General features: G+C 44.9%; 1 protein-coding gene across 8 annotated transcripts in view; it reads left to right on the top strand.

The window, feature by feature from the left end:
* Positions 1-952: 952 nt before the first annotated feature.
* Positions 953-18,325, top strand: part of lama2 (laminin, alpha 2) — a 121,159-nt gene continuing 103,786 nt past the window's right edge. For all 8 annotated transcript variants that reach the window (XM_062559460.1, XM_062559457.1, XM_062559459.1 and 5 more), the window contains exon 1: positions 953-1,056. In XM_062559460.1, coding sequence (XP_062415444.1) covers positions 990-1,056 — 67 coding nt within the window. In that variant the 5' untranslated portion in view covers positions 953-989. The remainder of the gene's footprint in view (positions 1,057-18,325) is intronic.

The raw sequence follows: 18,325 nt of genomic DNA, 5'->3' as shown, positions 1-18,325 counted from the left end.
TTCTTTTACGTCTCTGTATGAACGCTGGCTGTGCTTTGAGACGCTTTTTGCCCCACACTGTGGTGAGTTATGCGGGGCAGCAGGAGGAGCCACAGAACACAGCTGCACTTCTATCCCACCCTTCACTTCTGAAGAATTCTGTGCTCCATTCAGGTCTTTTCCACTGTCATTTTTCTTTCTTTTTGATTGATTGATTGATTGATTGATTAGCCAAAACTGTGCTAATGCAACCTTTCATGTGCTTTGTATCTGAAGCCCCACTCCTCCCCCCCTAAAGTTCTGCAGAACCCTGATGTACAGTAGCTTTATACCGCTTTATGGATTTAATGTTTTTGAAGCTGCCTTCTGTTGTAACAGCTTCACGTGATCATCACCTTGTTTCAGCTGTGAAAAGTTAACTTTGAAAACTCGGCGATGGCTCAGCACAATACCTACTGCACAAAGTAGTGCCATTACGCAAATGGGGTTACCACATGCTTAGGAAAAGCCCCAGGATTTAATTATGGAAACTTGTGGAAAATATTTTGCTGCCATTATGCTACCATTGAAACGTAACATATCAAAGTATACATATATATATATATATATATATATATATATATGTATACTTTGTTTTTCAATGGAATATGTTGTCCATGATATTCATGTATTTGACTGATATAGTTATCCTAACACTAACATTGAATAAAAATGATGAACATACAAAAACACAAGATTAGGTGATAAAATAAAATGCATTGCTGAAGATTTACTTGTACTTGTACTTGTAGAATTGCTACATTAAAAATAGCAGAAAAAACCCTATTAATGTTTGTATCTATCTATAAAGAGAGGGAGAGGAAGAGGAGGAGTGGAGACAGAGAGAGAGAGGGGGGGAGAGAGAGAATGGGGAGGGGGGTGAGAGAGTTTGGGTCAACTTCTGTGAAACTTTCCTCAGACATTAAACGCAACACGGAGCTCCGCGAAATCCCCGAAACTCAAGACTGGAGATGAAGCGACTCGGGCTCGCGCTTCTGACCGCGTTACTATGGCAATGGTGCCATGCCCAGCAGAGAGGTGAGTCCCACGAGACATCTGATCGATACGTCTTTAACTTAAATACACCAACACTACGGCATCGCGAGATCTTTGCCGACGAGCTAAGCAAAAAAAGGGGGGGAGGAAAAAAAAAGACCTCATTAATCACAGCGGTTAAAATAATCTTTGCCGTCATCTCGGACGGAAGAGGGCAAATCCCATAGAAAAGCCCTTCAATGACACACCGCGTGGACCCTATTCATTAAAAAAATAAGGAAAAAAGAAACACACGTGCACGCACGGTAGGACCTGCGAGTCAGATATGCGCGTTGTGTTTGTGGCGTTGATGTGACCCGAGAGGAACATCGGAGGAACGGTGTGGCTCCTCAGGAGGACACTCAGGAGATCGGGCACCCGAGCGCCATGTCGGGTTGGCCCCGGTGTCTTTCATCTCCTCACCTGGCTCCTACTGGGCACCGGGCACTTTCACTGCAATACAACTGGGCTTTAGTGGCATGAACAGTGGTAAGAGCCCTGTTTGCAAAGTTAATGCCATTTATGCTGCAAAATAATTACCGTGTATCTGGTTGGTTTGGGGGTTTCGTGCAGTTTGCCCGGGGGTCTCTTTCCCATTGATACTGAATAACAGGCCGGTCTCTGTGTATTCTTCTGATAAACCTGACGAACCCCAACTTGAAGGTTGTTCACCCAAATGATGCATTTGGTGCTTTGATGCTGTGCAAATGATAAACCCCTTATTTAGTGTCTGTCCCACAGACCCTGGTGGTCACCCGTGTTTTGTGGAACTATTTTCGCCCAAAAAGAACTGTCCCTCTAACCGAGGTGTCCACGTTGTGTTCTGTGGGTCATTCACTTTAACACATCACGTTGATATTGAATCTATAAAAGGTTTCATGTTTTGAGCATCCCTGACTAAACTCCGTTTGTACGGACTCTGTGGCTGTGCAGATACCTCCGACATCCGTCAAATCCCCAGATAAATGAAACCACATGAGTGTGCACGCCCTGGGGTTGGGTGAGAAAAGTAGTCAGCGTTTGTCGTGCCTTTGTCGAACCCTTTTGTCGGGCTCGTGACATTGTCAACAATGGGGGGGGGGAAAGGAGGAACAATGTCCTGAGGCGGGGATTGACAACTGGGATAAAATCAATGTATCATGGTGCACCTAAAACAGTCAATACATTCGTGCACCACCCAAGGAACCCCCCCCCCCCTCCCCCCCTTATTTAAATAACTGTAGCTGTTACGTGTGTGTGTGTGTGTGTGCAGGGTTTGTTTGCAGGTGAAGCGAGTGCGTCAAGCTGCTGGAAAGAGGAGATAAATTTAGTGCTCGTCATGTTTTTTTTTCCCCCTTCTACTTACCCTCCAGCTACTGTTTAACCCAGGAGTGCTTTAGACCTCCTGCAGAGAGGGGCGCGTGTTTCTGGTAGTGTACTCGGTTGTGTGAGAGTGTGTATGTGTGTGTGTGTGTGTGTGAGAGAATGGGAGTGGAAGAGGGCGGAAAAGGCCATCTGCATTAGGAGCCTCATTACCAGGCGTGTCAGCCAAGCGTGCTCTCTATCAGCGACGGAGCTCAGAGAGACGCCAGGAGATAATCACAAAGAGGAGGAGGAGAGGGAGATGGGGGAGGGAGGGGGGGGTTGGAGAGAGGCAAGAGGAAGGGAGGGTGTGTTGAAAAGTTATTACGCGTTGCAGGAGACATTGGTATGAGAGAAAGGATGGGAAACAGGAAGGTCCAGAGGGGAGAGAGGGAGAGATGAGGATGAGACGGGGGGGGGGGGGCAGTGGTACACAAACAACGGGAGGTTGGATGGAAAAGAAAGCTTTAAGAATAAAAACGCTGGTTTGAGGAGATGGATGGAACACATCGGGTTGAAGCATCGTAAAAAAAAAAATGAAAGCAACTCGGGGGAAGAGGTTGTCTGCGATGGACGCACGGGGCGCTGAAGTGATCCGTCGAGGGTTGGAATAAAATTTGGCTACAGTTCCGTCACTTGAACTGATTTTTCAACCGTCCTTGAGTGCCGGCAGGCTACTTGGGTTTTAGGTTAGTTTTGCGGGAGAGATTTTCTGTGTTTCTGTTTTGTACTTATTTGCTCCTCCCCCCCCCCCCCCCCCCCCCCCCCCACTGATAGTAGTTCAATCAGGTGAGACAATCAGACGAAAGATAATTGTTAACTAACAGATGATACGTGGTGATAAGGCCCTCACCGGGAGGGGCGTCTGGCCTGATCATACGACAGATGATTCCAGGTGTTTGTAGCCCCCCCCCCTTCCCCTCCTTGGAGTCCGTGGAGGTGGTGGTGGCTGACGAGGCCGAATAGACAAGACCAGCTGATCTAAACCGCTGATGTCATGATCGAAAGCCCCGAACTTTAACAGCAAGGAAACAATGAGTGGGGAGTGAAGGGCAGATGTGTGAGAAATGAGCTACGGCCTCAGGCCTCATAGAGTCCGGCCTTCTCTTCTGAACCTCTGTTATCACTTGAATAAGCATTAAAGAGGCACCAATAGCAATACTGCATTGAGAAAATCGGTGCTGTACGGTCTCAGCTGGCAGGATAACTTTAGGACGAGTCATACCTGACGTTACACCTTAAAGAATGATCCAAGCCCCCCCCCCCCCCCCCTCGCTGTACGATCCGCTGGCTGCGGTTGTGTGTTTTGAATGAATGTTAACAGCCTGATTGGAATGAACAGAATAAATTCAGACAGGGATTGTAAACAAACTAAGAAGAGGGACTTATTCATAATACCGCTGCCCTGCAGCAAACCTGTGCTGCATCTTTAAAAAAAAAGAAAAAGCAAACCAATCAGGAATCAGGTGAGAAAAATTGATTAATTTCCCGGTTGATGTTTATCAGGCTTCGACTTATACTCAAAGGTGCAGCCTGATCTGGTGAAATCTTTTCTCCTACCAATGCTGAAAATGTAAAAACAATTTAGTTCATTTTGAGAGATGAAAGGTCTCCTCAGTGCAACCACAGGTGTGTTTATGCGTTTATGGTAATGTGGATTTAACCGAGCCCGACTGAACGTGGCGCCACGGCACACCGGAGGCATCGCAGTGAATGTGCTGTGAACCCAGGGCAGCTTCTCCTGCCCATCACAGGCATCAGCCTCCCGATGTCATAATGAATCCAAAATATGTTGATCTCAGTCTGCTGTGTTAATGCGAGAGCAGCCGAGCTTAGCGGGGTGGATTTTGAAGGAATACATCGGAGGGAAAGCGCTTAGACCGTTTCTCCCTGGGACCCAATTTCAAGGAATTGAATTCATGTTTTCTTAAAAAAATGAAAAATAAGAGGGAAGGGAAGGAAGGAAGGGAGGGAGAAAAAAAATAAGGCAGATGGAAAAGATGCGAGTTTAGTGTAGTTGGGTCAGTGACTGTGAGGCAAAATGGTGCGTACGTCCGTTAAAACAGGCAGACGAAGGCCGATCGTGGTGCTGTCATTTAGTAATTTAGTGGTTGGAATAAACACAGACAAACACTCCACGCCGATTTGTTTCTGCCACTGTTGCCTTCACACCATTTCCTTCACTTAAGTTAAAAAAAAAGCAATACCACAGAGGAGAACTACTGCAGTCCATTTAAAATGTACATGAGTACTTGCTATCTAGAAATACGGCTCCTGCCATAGTTGAGCCGCCGTGTACTCTACATATTATATAAGCTACATTCTCTTTAGCTTTGCTTTGTGTGTAAGCAGCATCTGATGCTGCTGCTGGTGAAGGTGGAGCAGATTCCTAATATGCATATGCATATGACTTAACCCACCGCAGTGCCTCGCATCCACTGCATGTTCGTCGCAGCTGTTGTGAGCACTAAGGTGGTGATGTTACTCACTATAGTGGTATTTGAAGGTATCTTAATTTCATACCCGCGCAGCCACAACGTGTTTGCCGTTTTCTTTCCGTCCGTCAATGAATCGATCTTCAGACTGATTGGTCTGTCGCTCAGCCGGCTATGAAGGGATGCGCAGAGGCTGACGGGTCGATCGGGCGTTCGGACACAGAGCCGGACATTGATTCTGCCGGACTGGTTTGCTCACTCCAGGTGTTTGTAGGCCGGGAGAGAGATCCCAGAACCTGAAACTACACGAGGGTCGTGTTCCACCACACACAAACCGCCCGATGCGCCTGGGTCACTGAGAGAACGAATGCTGCGTTGTGTGCGTGTGTGTCCGTATCGTGGTGTAATCCATGTGATCCTCCTGCTGGCCGTTCCTATGAACTACACTGAAACAAAAGGGGAGCTTCAGCATTGCTGAGGACCTGTGCTTTTTTGTGACATCTTCAATTGATTGAACTTTGCATTCCATTGCTCCCCCGTTTCATCAGGCCTCCCACCAGTAATGAATGTCTCCCATGGCTCTCGCAACGTGGCGCTCGGCGCTCGTCTCGTTTTTGGCCGATTTGATGCATGTGATTACTCTCATTACAGCACGCGCACGTTGGAGTGTGTGTGAGGCGTCCTGTCAGATCTCGTTTGTGAAGGCGGCGGCGGCAAGGCTGCCAAGAATTAATCGATGACATTGTGCCAAAGACACAGATCACATGAACACTAACAGGTGTTTGTGTGTGTGTGTGTGTGTGCGTGCATCGGTAATTGAGAGGAGCCCTCTGGGAACTAAAATTAGCCAGGTGCTAAGTTTGAACGCTGCTGTGTCCTTCCTGTCAATAAGAGAGACACAAAGCTGCGGCGAGAGGATTCGGTGGCACCGACTTTGACATTTTTTAAATCTCACTCCGTGTTTCCTTGACACTCGTCACCATGTGGGTCAGGATGCGGGCCTGCAGCCAAAGTGATACCTGCAGATAAAAAATAGAGAATGCATCTGCCTTTTCTCAAGTATGAGGTGTAAAATGAATGAAAAAATGAACAGATCCTAGCCGACGTTGGTACAATTATGGGAACAAAACAACCATTCATTATCCAATGATTGGCAGCTACTATACAACTAACTATTTTACTATTCTACTATGTTTTTTCTTCAGAAAAAGCAGATGCAGAGGCGCGTTGGGTTATGGGAAGTTAAACGACGCCTTTCTCTTTTAGCGCAACAAGAAAAAGGGGTTTATTATCTCCACTTTGAAGGCCCAAGATGTGACAGGCGCGAGATAATTGACGGGGGTGTAAATGTAATGAAAACGCGTGAGAATAATGGTGGTACATGGGTGTTCCCGGAGGTTTAATGCATTAAACATGTGACCCAGTCTAATGTGTCATGGGGCGGCGTTTTTTTCCAAATGCATGTTTTGTTTTGAATGTTGGATCATTATTTCTTGGTGCGTGTGTATTCCAGTAGCACGTTGGTATTTGACTTGTGCTTTCCCCTGTAGGGGCTTCTCTGGCTCTCTCAAAGCACATCTCACACTGAACTAAACACACGTGTGTGTGTGTGTGTTTCTGTTTCCTTGCTGTTTTGTTGTCAGAACAGCATTGATATCGCTGAGGAGAAAAATCAATAGTTAATTCTACCAGAGACACAATAGCTGCTGCCCAGCTCCATTCTACTGTGGGCTTAGACACAGAATGCATGAGTTGATGAATTGGTGAGTGCGTGCGTGTGAGTGTGTGTGTGTGCGTCTGAGTTCACACAGGGTGTACCTGTCCGTCAAAACAAACTGCGATACGGATTCGTTCGTAAGAACATGGGAATTGTTTGAGATGTCAATTGAATTTTTTGTTTATATTCCCAGAAGGATTATATATTTATGAATAAATGAAAAGTAAAAATGAAATAAATAAAAGTTAGTGTTTTGTCGATTCGTGTCAAATAAACTCCCCACTTTTAGGCTGCAGGGAGGCCTTTCGTGAGCAGACGTGAGAATTAAAATGAGCCATCTTCACGCTGAAGCACCAGTCCGGTGCAGTTTGATGTTTCCTGTGAAGCTAAATTGCTTTCCAGCAGCCTTTTACTTTTAGCCTACCAGGTAGCGAGAATGGGGAGGACCAACAGGCAGGATACCAACTCGTCATCGATGAACAACTTACAACTGATAAAAAACAAAAATCATCAATCACTGGTTTTCATTGTTAATTTATCTGCTGATTGCTTTGCTGATTTATTCATAAAGTTTCAACAGACCGTTGAAAAGTGATTTCTTTTTCTTTTCTTTTTTACAAATGAATCGCTAAACGAAGAATTTGCTGTCAATAGATAATTGATGCACTGATCCTTAAAGACTAATAGACTAATAAGATATCTTCTTCCCCACATTCAGCGTCCTTCAAGGATCTTATTGATACCCTCTGAAGAGGCTCTACTTCCACTTATGTATGTTCCTGTGGATGGATGGATCTGTGGGATTTGACGCTCTGACCTTGTGGCCAAAACACTGCGTGCCTGACATCCAGATGTGCAGCATGCTTAAGCAGAGGCTGCTGACCCTTTAGCACACGCACACATCACAGACACACACACGTGCACAAACATACACGTGTGCAGCTGCACAGGCTTTGGGGTGACCTCCGTTTCTTCCTCTGTGTCCTTCTCTCATCTCTGACTCGCTCTCTGATCTTTCTGGTGCTTATATTTTCCCAAGGAGCTTCCTGCGGTAACACATGGTGTCAATAATGAACCCCCCCCCCCAACACACACACACACACACACACGTGCACACCCTCCTCCGCTACTCATGATCCTTCGTCCCCTCTCGCCTACTTCTTTCTTTCCTGTCTGCCTCTTGCTCTTTCTTGCCGCCTCCTTTCATTCCTTGGCCTCCCGATTGTTCCTTCTTGGCCTCCTTCACCCGCTTCTCTCCTTCGTTCTATTCCTCCTTGTATCGCTTTCTGTTTGTTGTCCCTTGACCCTCCTGTTGCCCCTCATCTCCTTCCCTCATTGCGCCGGTCTTGTTTTGATAGATTGACGGCGGTGAGACTGGGACAGCACTGCCGTTCCATGTCAAGCAGCAAACAACCTCTTGTTTTTGTCCTTAAGCGATGTGTTTTAATATCTAAGAGCGCTGTGAACTATACTTGTCTTAATTCTCTAAGAAAATCGGGAAAATCACTTTGGTTTCCTGTGTCTCCTCCATGGTACATGCCCCCCCACTCCCTTATCTCCTCCTCCTCCTCCTCGCCGCCATCTATCACTCATCCTATGTCGGACTTGCCTCTGCACCCTTAAATGGGGCTGGGTGTTGGGCGTCAGTTTGTTTGCTTTGCTTCTCCTTCACCGCTGCTTTCTGGGGGTCTTGTTGTTCTTTTCCAGCTCAAATCGCTTTGGCTCAGAAGGCGGTGTTTACCCACAGCGAGCAGGCTGTCTCTTGCAGGGGGGAAGTCTGTCCGACACGGGCGGTTCAAAGGCGCAGCCATAAAGCAAGACAGATGCCCCCCCCCCCCCACCTCTGTTTTGGAATTTTGGAGTTTGTTGGTATTGGTTTTATGTGTAGGCTTCCTTCTGAGATCATTTTAGGGAACTTCTCAGTTGGTTGATTTTGGTCCGCGGCTGTTTTTTTCCTCTAATCCCTTTTTTTTTTTTTTTTTTTTTGATGGAGGTTGTTACTTTATTCATATTCAGAGATGTTCTGTTGGTGTGGGAATGATGTAAAGCTCAATATCGTCAAATAGATTTCGACATTGATTACATATGACTTGAGATTCTTCCCCTTTCTCACCAAAACCAGTCGAAACATCAAATGATCCTCCTCCCCATTGATGCCTATTGGTTCCTTGATAAAGAAGACTTGCTGGTTTATTATGGATTGATATTCGTTGTTTTCATTGTCATTGAAGAGAGCAAATTGTTCTGGTCATCAGCCTAAATGCAATGTAAGAGTCAAGGCCACACACGTGGCTTCCACATGTTGGAACGATTCTGATGTAGTCCGTACACATTGTCTTTGATTCTTTTTGGCTTCACTATAGTCCTCACTCACAAAGCACATTGCTTTATTAAAGCCCCAATGTAGACCGCAACAGACTGGGGGAAACAGCAAAAAGGTGTCTGTCTTGTTTTCATCCCATATGAGTGCATTTCCTTTTTCTTTTATTAGAAGAAGTGGAAAAACCGTTACAGAATATAAATACCCCCCCTCTAACGGGATTCTCTGTGGTCGTAACGCCGGGCCGAGGCTTCCTGTCGGACTGCTGCTCCTCTGAGGTCCCGATGCCGGTAGATTGATGCCGGCTGCTTTTTAGTGGCGGCTAGAAAATGACCAATTACCTCGCCCCTAGACATCCCCGTGCAACACATGGTCACAACATGGCTTTCCGAATGTGTGTGTGTGTGTGTGCCCTGTTAAAGATGCCCTTTGAATGTTTGTTGCTGCGTGCGGCGGTTCCTCCTGTGTGTATAACCTGCAGCGGGGACTTTGTGTCATTCTATTTTGTCCTAAAACGTCCGGAGGCTCCTTCTAGCGCGTTCCATGCGTGACTGAGGGGCCGAGGAATCAATGAATGAAAGTCAAGAACCTCCTAACCCAACAATTGCCGTTTCTGTCTTTACTGACAGATCTGAATGCAGTGCACACATCGCCTCCGCCTCACTGCTCCTAGACAGGCGCACGGACACACATGCGCACGCAGCAACACAAAGACACAAACGCACACGCAAGAAAGAGGCAGCAAACAGAAAGGCCGTTATTTTGGGGCTGAATGTTTGTGTGATTGAGCTGATAAAGTATCAGAGGAATAAGAGTATATTAGACTGGCCTGGTAAGCTATGGATTTAACATTTATACACAGCGTGTGTGTGTGTGGGAAGGTGTGACATGGAGAGAAAGCAAAGGCTGGCACATGTAGAGTGAAGGAGGAAGAAGGAGCTGTGTGTTGTGTTTACGTTTTTGCTTTTCCATTATTCCAGTTGCCTTTCTCATCAATATTCTGGTGTGTGTGTGTGTGTGTGTGTGTGGAGAAAGGGGGCCATATTCTCTACGTAATTTCACATTTCTATTATATTTTTGTATTTCCATTATTCTGTTCCAATGCAAGCCCACAGAGAGCCTAATGCAGAGCAAATGTGCACATCAAACACAAGATAAAATATGTGAAAAGTTTTTTCTGTTTGTGTGAGTGTGTGTGTGTGTGTGCGCGTGCAGCACAGCGCAACAATAATAGGCCGGTGACACCCGGGAATTTTGGCCACTAGTGTGTGATTGGACGGGCCTGGTACGGAGTGAGTTATTCCCCAACTAGAGGGGCTCGGGAGAAGAGCTTTGGCTCCCGTGGTCGTCGTTAGGTCTGAACATCGGTCAGCTGGTCTCAACTCAACGTGGCCATTGATTTCTTTTCTTTTTTTCTTCTTTAAACTGCCAATTTTAAAAATCTGCACAGTTGATCTCACGGTAAAGAAAAGAAAAAAGGAATGAAAATAGTGGTAGAGTTTTTAGGACAGCCTTTAATTCAACAACGCCGTGTCGCTGAATCCGACCTTTTGACCCTTGGCGGTTCGCCGTTGGAGAGGATTGTTCCGCTCATGGAGGAATCACAGTATTAGTGTATCCAGCAAGAAGAATAAAAAATCGACTTCATATCTGCAAAAAAATTAATATATTTAAGATTCCTGTCCATCAAACCTTGTATGTTGTTAATATCTGTGATGTGTCTTCTGCTGACCTCGTTTGGCAGCAGTGAGCATTGAGCCAAGCCCAAGGCTTGTTCTGCCAGTGGGTGGGAGGTGGGTGGTCTGTCAGCACATTTATTCCTCCAGGAGCCCACCCCTCTGTTCTAGCAGCTCAACCAGCTCCTTGTCCTCTGCCTTGTTAAACAAAGGCTGTTTTCTCTTTTTTGAAACAACAACAATTCGAGCTCCATCTTCTCCCAAACAGAAGGATATGGCTCCCCTGGCTTGGGTTGTGTTCACTTTTAACACGTCGTATTCACATTCAAATTTTCAAACCATTCCAAGAAAACTGGATTTTGAGCTTGGTGGGTTATCTGATGAAGCTGCTTCGTGTCTGAAGCACGTGTGCATTCCTGGGTCACCAGAGGGCTTCGTTACCATTTTGTAGGGATCTTATACAGCAGTGATTATCCCTGCAGTCCAGTGGGTACCAGGGGCTTGCGGTGACGTCTCCGTTCCTCTATTTATACTCAAATCTATGTGTAAACATGTCAAATGTTATGCGGACAGGTCTGCTGTTCATATATGTATACCAACATCGCCTCGACAGTCTCACAAACATTGCAAACTTTTTCCTGATTAGTCGACACTGTGTGTACTTGATTTATGAAGTGTTTGCTCTCTCTAACTCTCAAACCCATTGATGTCGGTGAAAATAATGAAAAAATACCACTATCCAAATCCCCCCCCCCCAAAAAAATGATCATACCTACCCTCAAACAAAATTTAAAAAAGTTGAATATCTGAGCTCCACCCTAATCCTAAACCTGTGTTAAAGTCAGTCTGTGAATCCCATTTAACAAGGTTAGCGTGGAACCGCGGTGAAGCTAATTTCCAGGTGGCCTACATTAAATTATTGGCAGGCTGGTGCATAACCAACAGCTGAATAAAACAGGTCTGCACTCCATAAGCCTCCAGGGAAATGTAGAAAGGTATCAAATGACATGCATGTAGGTTAATCAGGAGAAAGAGAAAAAACCCCTCCAAAAAACCCAGATTACAACAGTTAATCAGCATTTACCTGCCGGAGATCCTGGAACAGCACCATGAGCATCTCTGGGAGATGGGAGTCCTTTAGTCACTCTCCAAAGTTCACGCACACTTGCTTACTGAGATGTGCTTACTGAGAAGTGCACTGCGGGGAGACGGTTTCCCTGTGATGGGCATGAATGGCGCGTATGCTTTCCCCCCTGGATGCAAACGTGACTGAAATGACTCTGCTATCAATTCAACCATGTCCGTGCTTTATTGTGATGCCATGTTGGACACCTGGGCATCGTTTCATGGTGTTGGTGGTTCATCAGACCCGGAGCTTCCAGGTCAGCGGCGCTCTCTGATCGGACCTACGAAGCGATTCAGAACAGAGCAGCTGACTGCAATGCTCATTCCCTTTTCTTTTCATCTCAATGAAGTTCAAATACTATCCAGTACACCAACGCTCAGACTGCACTTAAAACGTGTGTGTGTGTGTGTGTGCGTGTGGTATTTTGCTGAGGCAGCAGGTCTATGTACTAGTGGGTAGCTCACAGGCCTTGCTGGTGATGCATGGAGCAACCAGAGTTCCAATAATGAGTGGAATCCGCCTTTAACATGGTAATGTGTCATTTAGGGCCCATCCATTTAGCTAACGACTTGCTTCCTTTTGAAACCTATTAGCAGTAATGGTAAATAGTTGCTCCCCTTTCAACTCCCACTGATCTATTAGCGTTCTCTTCTCCTGGTTTTCTCCTCTGATATCTTTTAATCTCCTTCCTATTACAAGTACTTCCCCTCCTTCTCGTATTCATTCCTTTTGTTTTTCGTTATTCCATCATCCCTCTTTCATCGCTCTTAGTTTCCTTCAAATGATGAACTGCCTACCAATCCGTCTACTTATCGATCCATTATTTTCTTAATTAAGCGTTATCCAACCTGTCTTTATTTTCTTTGACCAACAGTCATAATGATATCATGATATTCAGTCTAGTACCATACATCTAGATCTATTTGATTGGTTACTTGACTAATCCTCGCAGCTTTATTTCCTCTTTTCAGATCCATTCACATCTTAATCCCCTTTTTCCATTCTTCTTCTTTCCCCCTTAGCATCTCCGCATCTTAAAATTCTCATCTTACTCCTTTGTTTATTCACATGCTACCCTCAATTTGGTTACTTTCTTCTCCCTTTTATCCTTTATTTTCCTCTCCTCCCCTCTCCGGCCCATAGGGGCTCATTCATAACATGTACCCATTACCCACCAGGCTATTAGGTTTGCTAACAGTGAGATCCATTGGGTGAAAATCAATGTCTATCCAGGGAACAGTTCATCAGGAGCACCACTGTAATGAATGCTTTATACTCCAACACACACGCAGCCCTCTCGACCTCTTACACACACACACACGTCCCAGTGCAGTGTGATCATTGGCGTAACGGATAGTGAACATACATTTGAACTTCCATGAGATAAAAAAAAAACAGAAAGGAATGGCCGTTAGTCAATGCAGTGTTCAGTTGTTCACACTTTCCCTCCTTTGCCGACCACTTCTCCTTAGTCCTGTTTTCAATGTTTCACCTCCTGTTTTTATCAATGTCATTCATGTGAACACACACACAATTTGTGTCCTAACAAAGATAAGCTAAATGCTGAGGGACCACACACACACACACACACACACACACACACATGCGCAGACACACTGTAATGGATTCTTTATTGCCAAACACGCATTTCAGCTTCGCTCACTCTAACCTGAACATTTCATGTACCGCGGCAGTTAGCGGTAGCCTCGGGTCAGCTAATAGCAGACGTGTATTCATCAGCGCTGGCCAAAAACGACGAGTCAGCAACCTGTAGATCAGCTCTGTCAAAATCCATCAGGCGTTATTTAATGGTGTGTGTGTGTGTGTGTGTGTGTGTGAGAACCCTCCCGCCAACTCCAGGTGAGCTCATCCCTGTTTCAGCCATTTCGTTGGGAATTTCCTTCCATTGTGTTTTCCAAGGTCTATGGTTGTTAAGTCAAGCGCGAGCTTTCTACAAAGTTAAATATACATTTTGCTAGGAAGCCGCTGCTTTGCGAAGATCTTACAAATCATCTTTACCTGATGCCCGCCCCCCACACCACACCACAGACCCTTATTCTCAGCAGGCATTTCATTGCAATACTTGGTGAAGGGCAGCCATCTTTGTTATTAGTTCTGCCTTTTGCAACAACATGTTCAAATATGTGTAAAATGGCAATTCAAAGCAAACCAGATAACACAAAACTTTCTGCGTGCTCCCCTGCCATTACTAGACTGTCGCCTGCTGTGACCTCTGACCTCCCACGTGAGGGCACTCCAATGGGTCATCCACTTTTGGGAATCAATATGGTTTCCTCCCGTTATGAGACATTTATGTGACCAAGCAGAGGGATGATTCGGCGTTCTCCTGCTGTGGGAGGGTTTGTAGCTGAGTTGAAGTATGGATTAAAAAGAGAAAAACATCTTCTTTTTTTTTAAATGTAAAAAGATGAACAGCAGCAGCAACATCTTATGAGACGCCTCGATGTTTGAATGGCCAGTTCAACTCTGCTTTGTACAAACAGCATCTGACATGTGTTTTAATGTGTGCAAATGATTAAATATGTTATTATTTATAAGTAAAAAACAGTCTCATTGGGTCACATTCTTTCTCTCTTGTAACTCATCTACAAATCCTGTAAGCCGACCGGGTTCCGAACATCTGTTTTCGTGTATTTCTGCTGGCCTGTGGTGATGTTATCCATGTCGGCTTTCTCGTTGGACGTCAACAGACTGCGAAACGGTGGGAGCTAATCTCCAGATCTCAGGCAGCGCTGCCAACTGCGTCCAAACGCTAAGAGCAGCGGCAGCCGGTCCGGCTTCCATCCATCTCCCCCATCTCCCTCCAACCGAGGACATATTACTCACCACAACTGGCCGCTCCTTTGGTACATAGTTGTACTGTTGCCCCCCCCAGTGAACCCGCCCACTCAACTCTTCAGCCAATAGCCCACAGCTTCACGTCCCTCCTCCGAGTCAGTCGTGAATCAAGTAAAAAGGAGAGAAAGTGAGGGATGGGAGAGGGGGGAATGGGGGAGAGGGGAGGGGGGCGAGGTGAACCGTCAGGAAAATCAGAAGTGAATAGAACAATTGGGAGAATGAGAGCGGTGCATAGGCGGAGACGAGCGGGATTAACGCTGCCGCCTGTGTGTCCTGTTTCAATCTCCTTGGTAACCGTTTCTTCCTGGAAGCTCATGCACGTCCATCTGGATTTCCAATTACCCACAATCCCTTGTGACCCCGCCAGGCAGAGATACAAATTCGAGAAAGGAGGGCCTGCACACTCCCGTTATACATTAACATATGTGCAAAATACATCCACACAAAGGGAAACACACACACACACCGTCATTCGCTTCATCCGGTTCCTGTGCCCAATTCCTCCTCTTGCATTTACATCAGTTCTCACCTGATTAATATTCTTTCATAATGTCTATAAGTAATACTCTTTCTATTTGCTATTAAAGAATTCTACTCTAGATACTACTCTGCTGAACGTGATTCAGCAGAGTAGTATCTGGGGTAAATGGGACTCCCAATTAAACCCCAAGTAATTGCACTTCTTCGACATCATAATATAATAACTTTTCTTAATATAGCACCTGTCCAAACAAAGTTACAAAGTGCTTTAAGCCGATAACCATCAGAGTATGCTTAGAACTTCTAAAATGGCTGTAAAACAAAATTGGAATCACTTCACGTTTAGTTATGAAACAAGTATTATATTACTATATCGCTAATATCACTATTAAATCACTAAAGGAGCACACATGTTTTGTTCTGAATAAACTGAAAGGAAAGTACAGTAAGTCACAGTAATTCATAAGCTCCTCCTACATTAACACAAGATAAATAGATTAAAAAACAAAAAATGTCTGCTATGGCAAACTCCACATTTTATTTTAAAGAAATGTTGTGTATTACCTCATTCACTTCCTGACATGTGTCCTGACATCAACATTATATTTTCCTTTCAGGGACCTGATTACAGATTCATTTGTTGTTCCCAAAAAGCATTGGTACATAGGAAAAGGCTGCCCTGAATTCTACTTATTGAATATTATATAAGAGCAGAATCAGATTTTCAAACAAAAGACACGCCTTGTTTTATGTATGTTTACAATCCACGGAATCAATAACTCGTAATGGTCCCCTTTTCCTCTTACTACTCAGTGATCAAAGCTTTGCACATTTATACTGAATAACCTCTGTTAATCTGAACTATTCGTAACGCATTTCGGCATTAATACGTTTCCTTGGCCGCTTTGCAGGTGTTTTGCAGAGAAATTAATGGCACCAGGCACCGACCCCATCTGGAGGTCCAATTTAGTCCGGTGCCAAAACTGTAAAACGCTCTTCAAATCAAGTTCATTAAATGTAAATCCCAGTTACACAGTAATTCCTGTAAATGCCACGTTTCTGTCTGTAGCTGACCTTTTCAAAACGCTGTGGCGTCTGTGAGGTCAAACTGCTCGCCTTGTTTGGTTCTTTCGTACATGCTGCACGGTGCGAGAAGTAGCTGAACCCTGACTTTGTCTCGTTTTTCAGACACAAATCCAGAGCAGTCAGCAGTGCGCGGAGGAACAAATGCTGAGATAAAGATACGTGTCCCAACATGATGTTCCCAAGAAAATCCCTTTTTCTTTTGATCATTTTATTCTACTCAAAATAGTTTTGCCGTTGGGATCAAATTGTAGTGAGAAGATTGGATCCTCCACCGGTGATGAATCTCAATGGGATCAGAGGTCAAGTTGCTCTCTCCTGTAAATCTGTTCACTGGTGTGTTTTCATTACAGACACCAACATATCACTGTGTGTGTGTGTGTGTGTGTGTGTGTGTGTGCATAGCCTTGGTTGCTGGCTGCACCATAAGTATTAACCATGGCTACCGCCGACGAGTTCCTACTTAAATCATACACAACCGCGCACAACTGTGTCATCGAGGTTCTTGTGGATGATTTAACAAACTCCTCATCACTGCCTCATCAGGTACTCTGTGTGTGTGTGTGTGTGTGTGTGTGTGTGTGTGCGCACGCAGTTAGTCTTTTGCAGGAATGATTTAGTGCTGGCTCGTCTGAGCTAAGCTAAATCACTTTTACCACTTATACAGGAGTTATTGAGCATAAAAATGTACCCTCTGTACTCTGTACTCTGTGTGTGTGTGTGTGTGTGTGTATATATTGATTTTTCTTCCTCGCAAGAAGAAAACTTTTTCAATCTTTTAGAAACTGTTTATGGTGGTATTTACATAAATACAGACATTGTAAATGCCTTGAACAAATACACTTCCTTTACTCGCCAAGAACTGTAATGTACCTTTGCTCAGCACTAAACATTCTCTCCGAGTCAAATGTCCAAATGTTTGGAAATGTTTGTTCCCCCGAACAGCTCCAGTCTGCATGTGATATTAAACCCAGTGGTTTGAGGAGTTGAACTCAAGAGACAGATGTCAAACGAAGGGTTTGATTGTGGAAAATATAACGGCAGCGTTATATTACCAACGCACCGCCAAGATTCTTCACTATAGAACAATATATGTTGTTGGTTTTTACATTTTCAATTTGAAGTTTCGACTTTCACCGTCCCCAGTGTGGAGCGCAGTGGTCACCACGGCCTCCAGCAGACAGGGTCGGCTCACTGGTGTTGTGTGTTTAAGTAGGGGATTAACTCTGTGGTTTTCCTGTTTAGTCTCAATTCATGACCGTCTGGAAGAGGACAGTATTTGCAAAGGTCAACCATGCAAACACACACACACACACACACACCCACATACCCACAAATGTAAGCCCCCATGTCTCTCTTTTCTTTTCTGTGATGACTGTGTGGACCTCTAGAGATTTGGCCTCTAATTTCCTGTCATTGAAATTATGAGCACAAGCTTGATGCGCAAACGCACTTAATGAAGAAAAATAAACATCACAGTAATAATGACAAACTGGTATAATGTGGGTTCTTACTTTAAAAGTACCAATTACAGTAACTTTTATGACTTTAATGTAATGTAATTTCTGATATGATGACAAATAACCTTGCTGTCCTCCGCATGCCTGATTCGGTCAACTTTGCGTTATTTCTACCGCTATTTAACCACATCAGTTGAGAGGCAGGCGTGCAGTGAAGGCTACGGCGGCAGTGGGAGAGAAGGCAGATCTCGTCCTGTGGGTGGAAATCCAAGATTGAATTGAATCAAAAAGAGAGCGACGAGGAAAAGGAGACAGAGTGGTGCCCCGACTCCTGTGATCAGCCCACAGGCTCTTTCCTTCTCTTTGACAAGCACTTCCTGCCTCTATTTTCTTTGTATAATACGGCATCCATTGCTGTCTTTAACTGTCTTCTTGCCTTTTCCTTCAGAGCCTCATTGCTGGAAAAAAACAAAAAACACACACACATACACACACTGGCAGGAAGTCCTTGTGAGAGCAGGATGTTGACTTAGTTTTCATTGCGGCTTTCCCTGAAAACCCCTGGAGGTCGACAAAAGAGCAGAGTGTGTGTGTGTGTGCGTGTGCGACTGACCTACGAAGGACAGCAACTATTGGATGAGTCACCACAAACTCCAGTACAGACATTCGTTCAATTCATTTTATTTTGTACAGCCCAAAATCGTAAATTACAAATTTGCCTCAGAGGGCGTTACAGTCTGTACACATACACAACATCCTCTGTCCCGGAACCCTC

This window comes from Pungitius pungitius, chromosome 20 (assembly GCF_949316345.1).
Source record: "Pungitius pungitius chromosome 20, fPunPun2.1, whole genome shotgun sequence".
Classification (NCBI taxonomy): Eukaryota; Metazoa; Chordata; class Actinopteri; order Perciformes; family Gasterosteidae; genus Pungitius; species Pungitius pungitius.
This window is presented reverse-complemented; position numbering and strand designations above follow the sequence as displayed.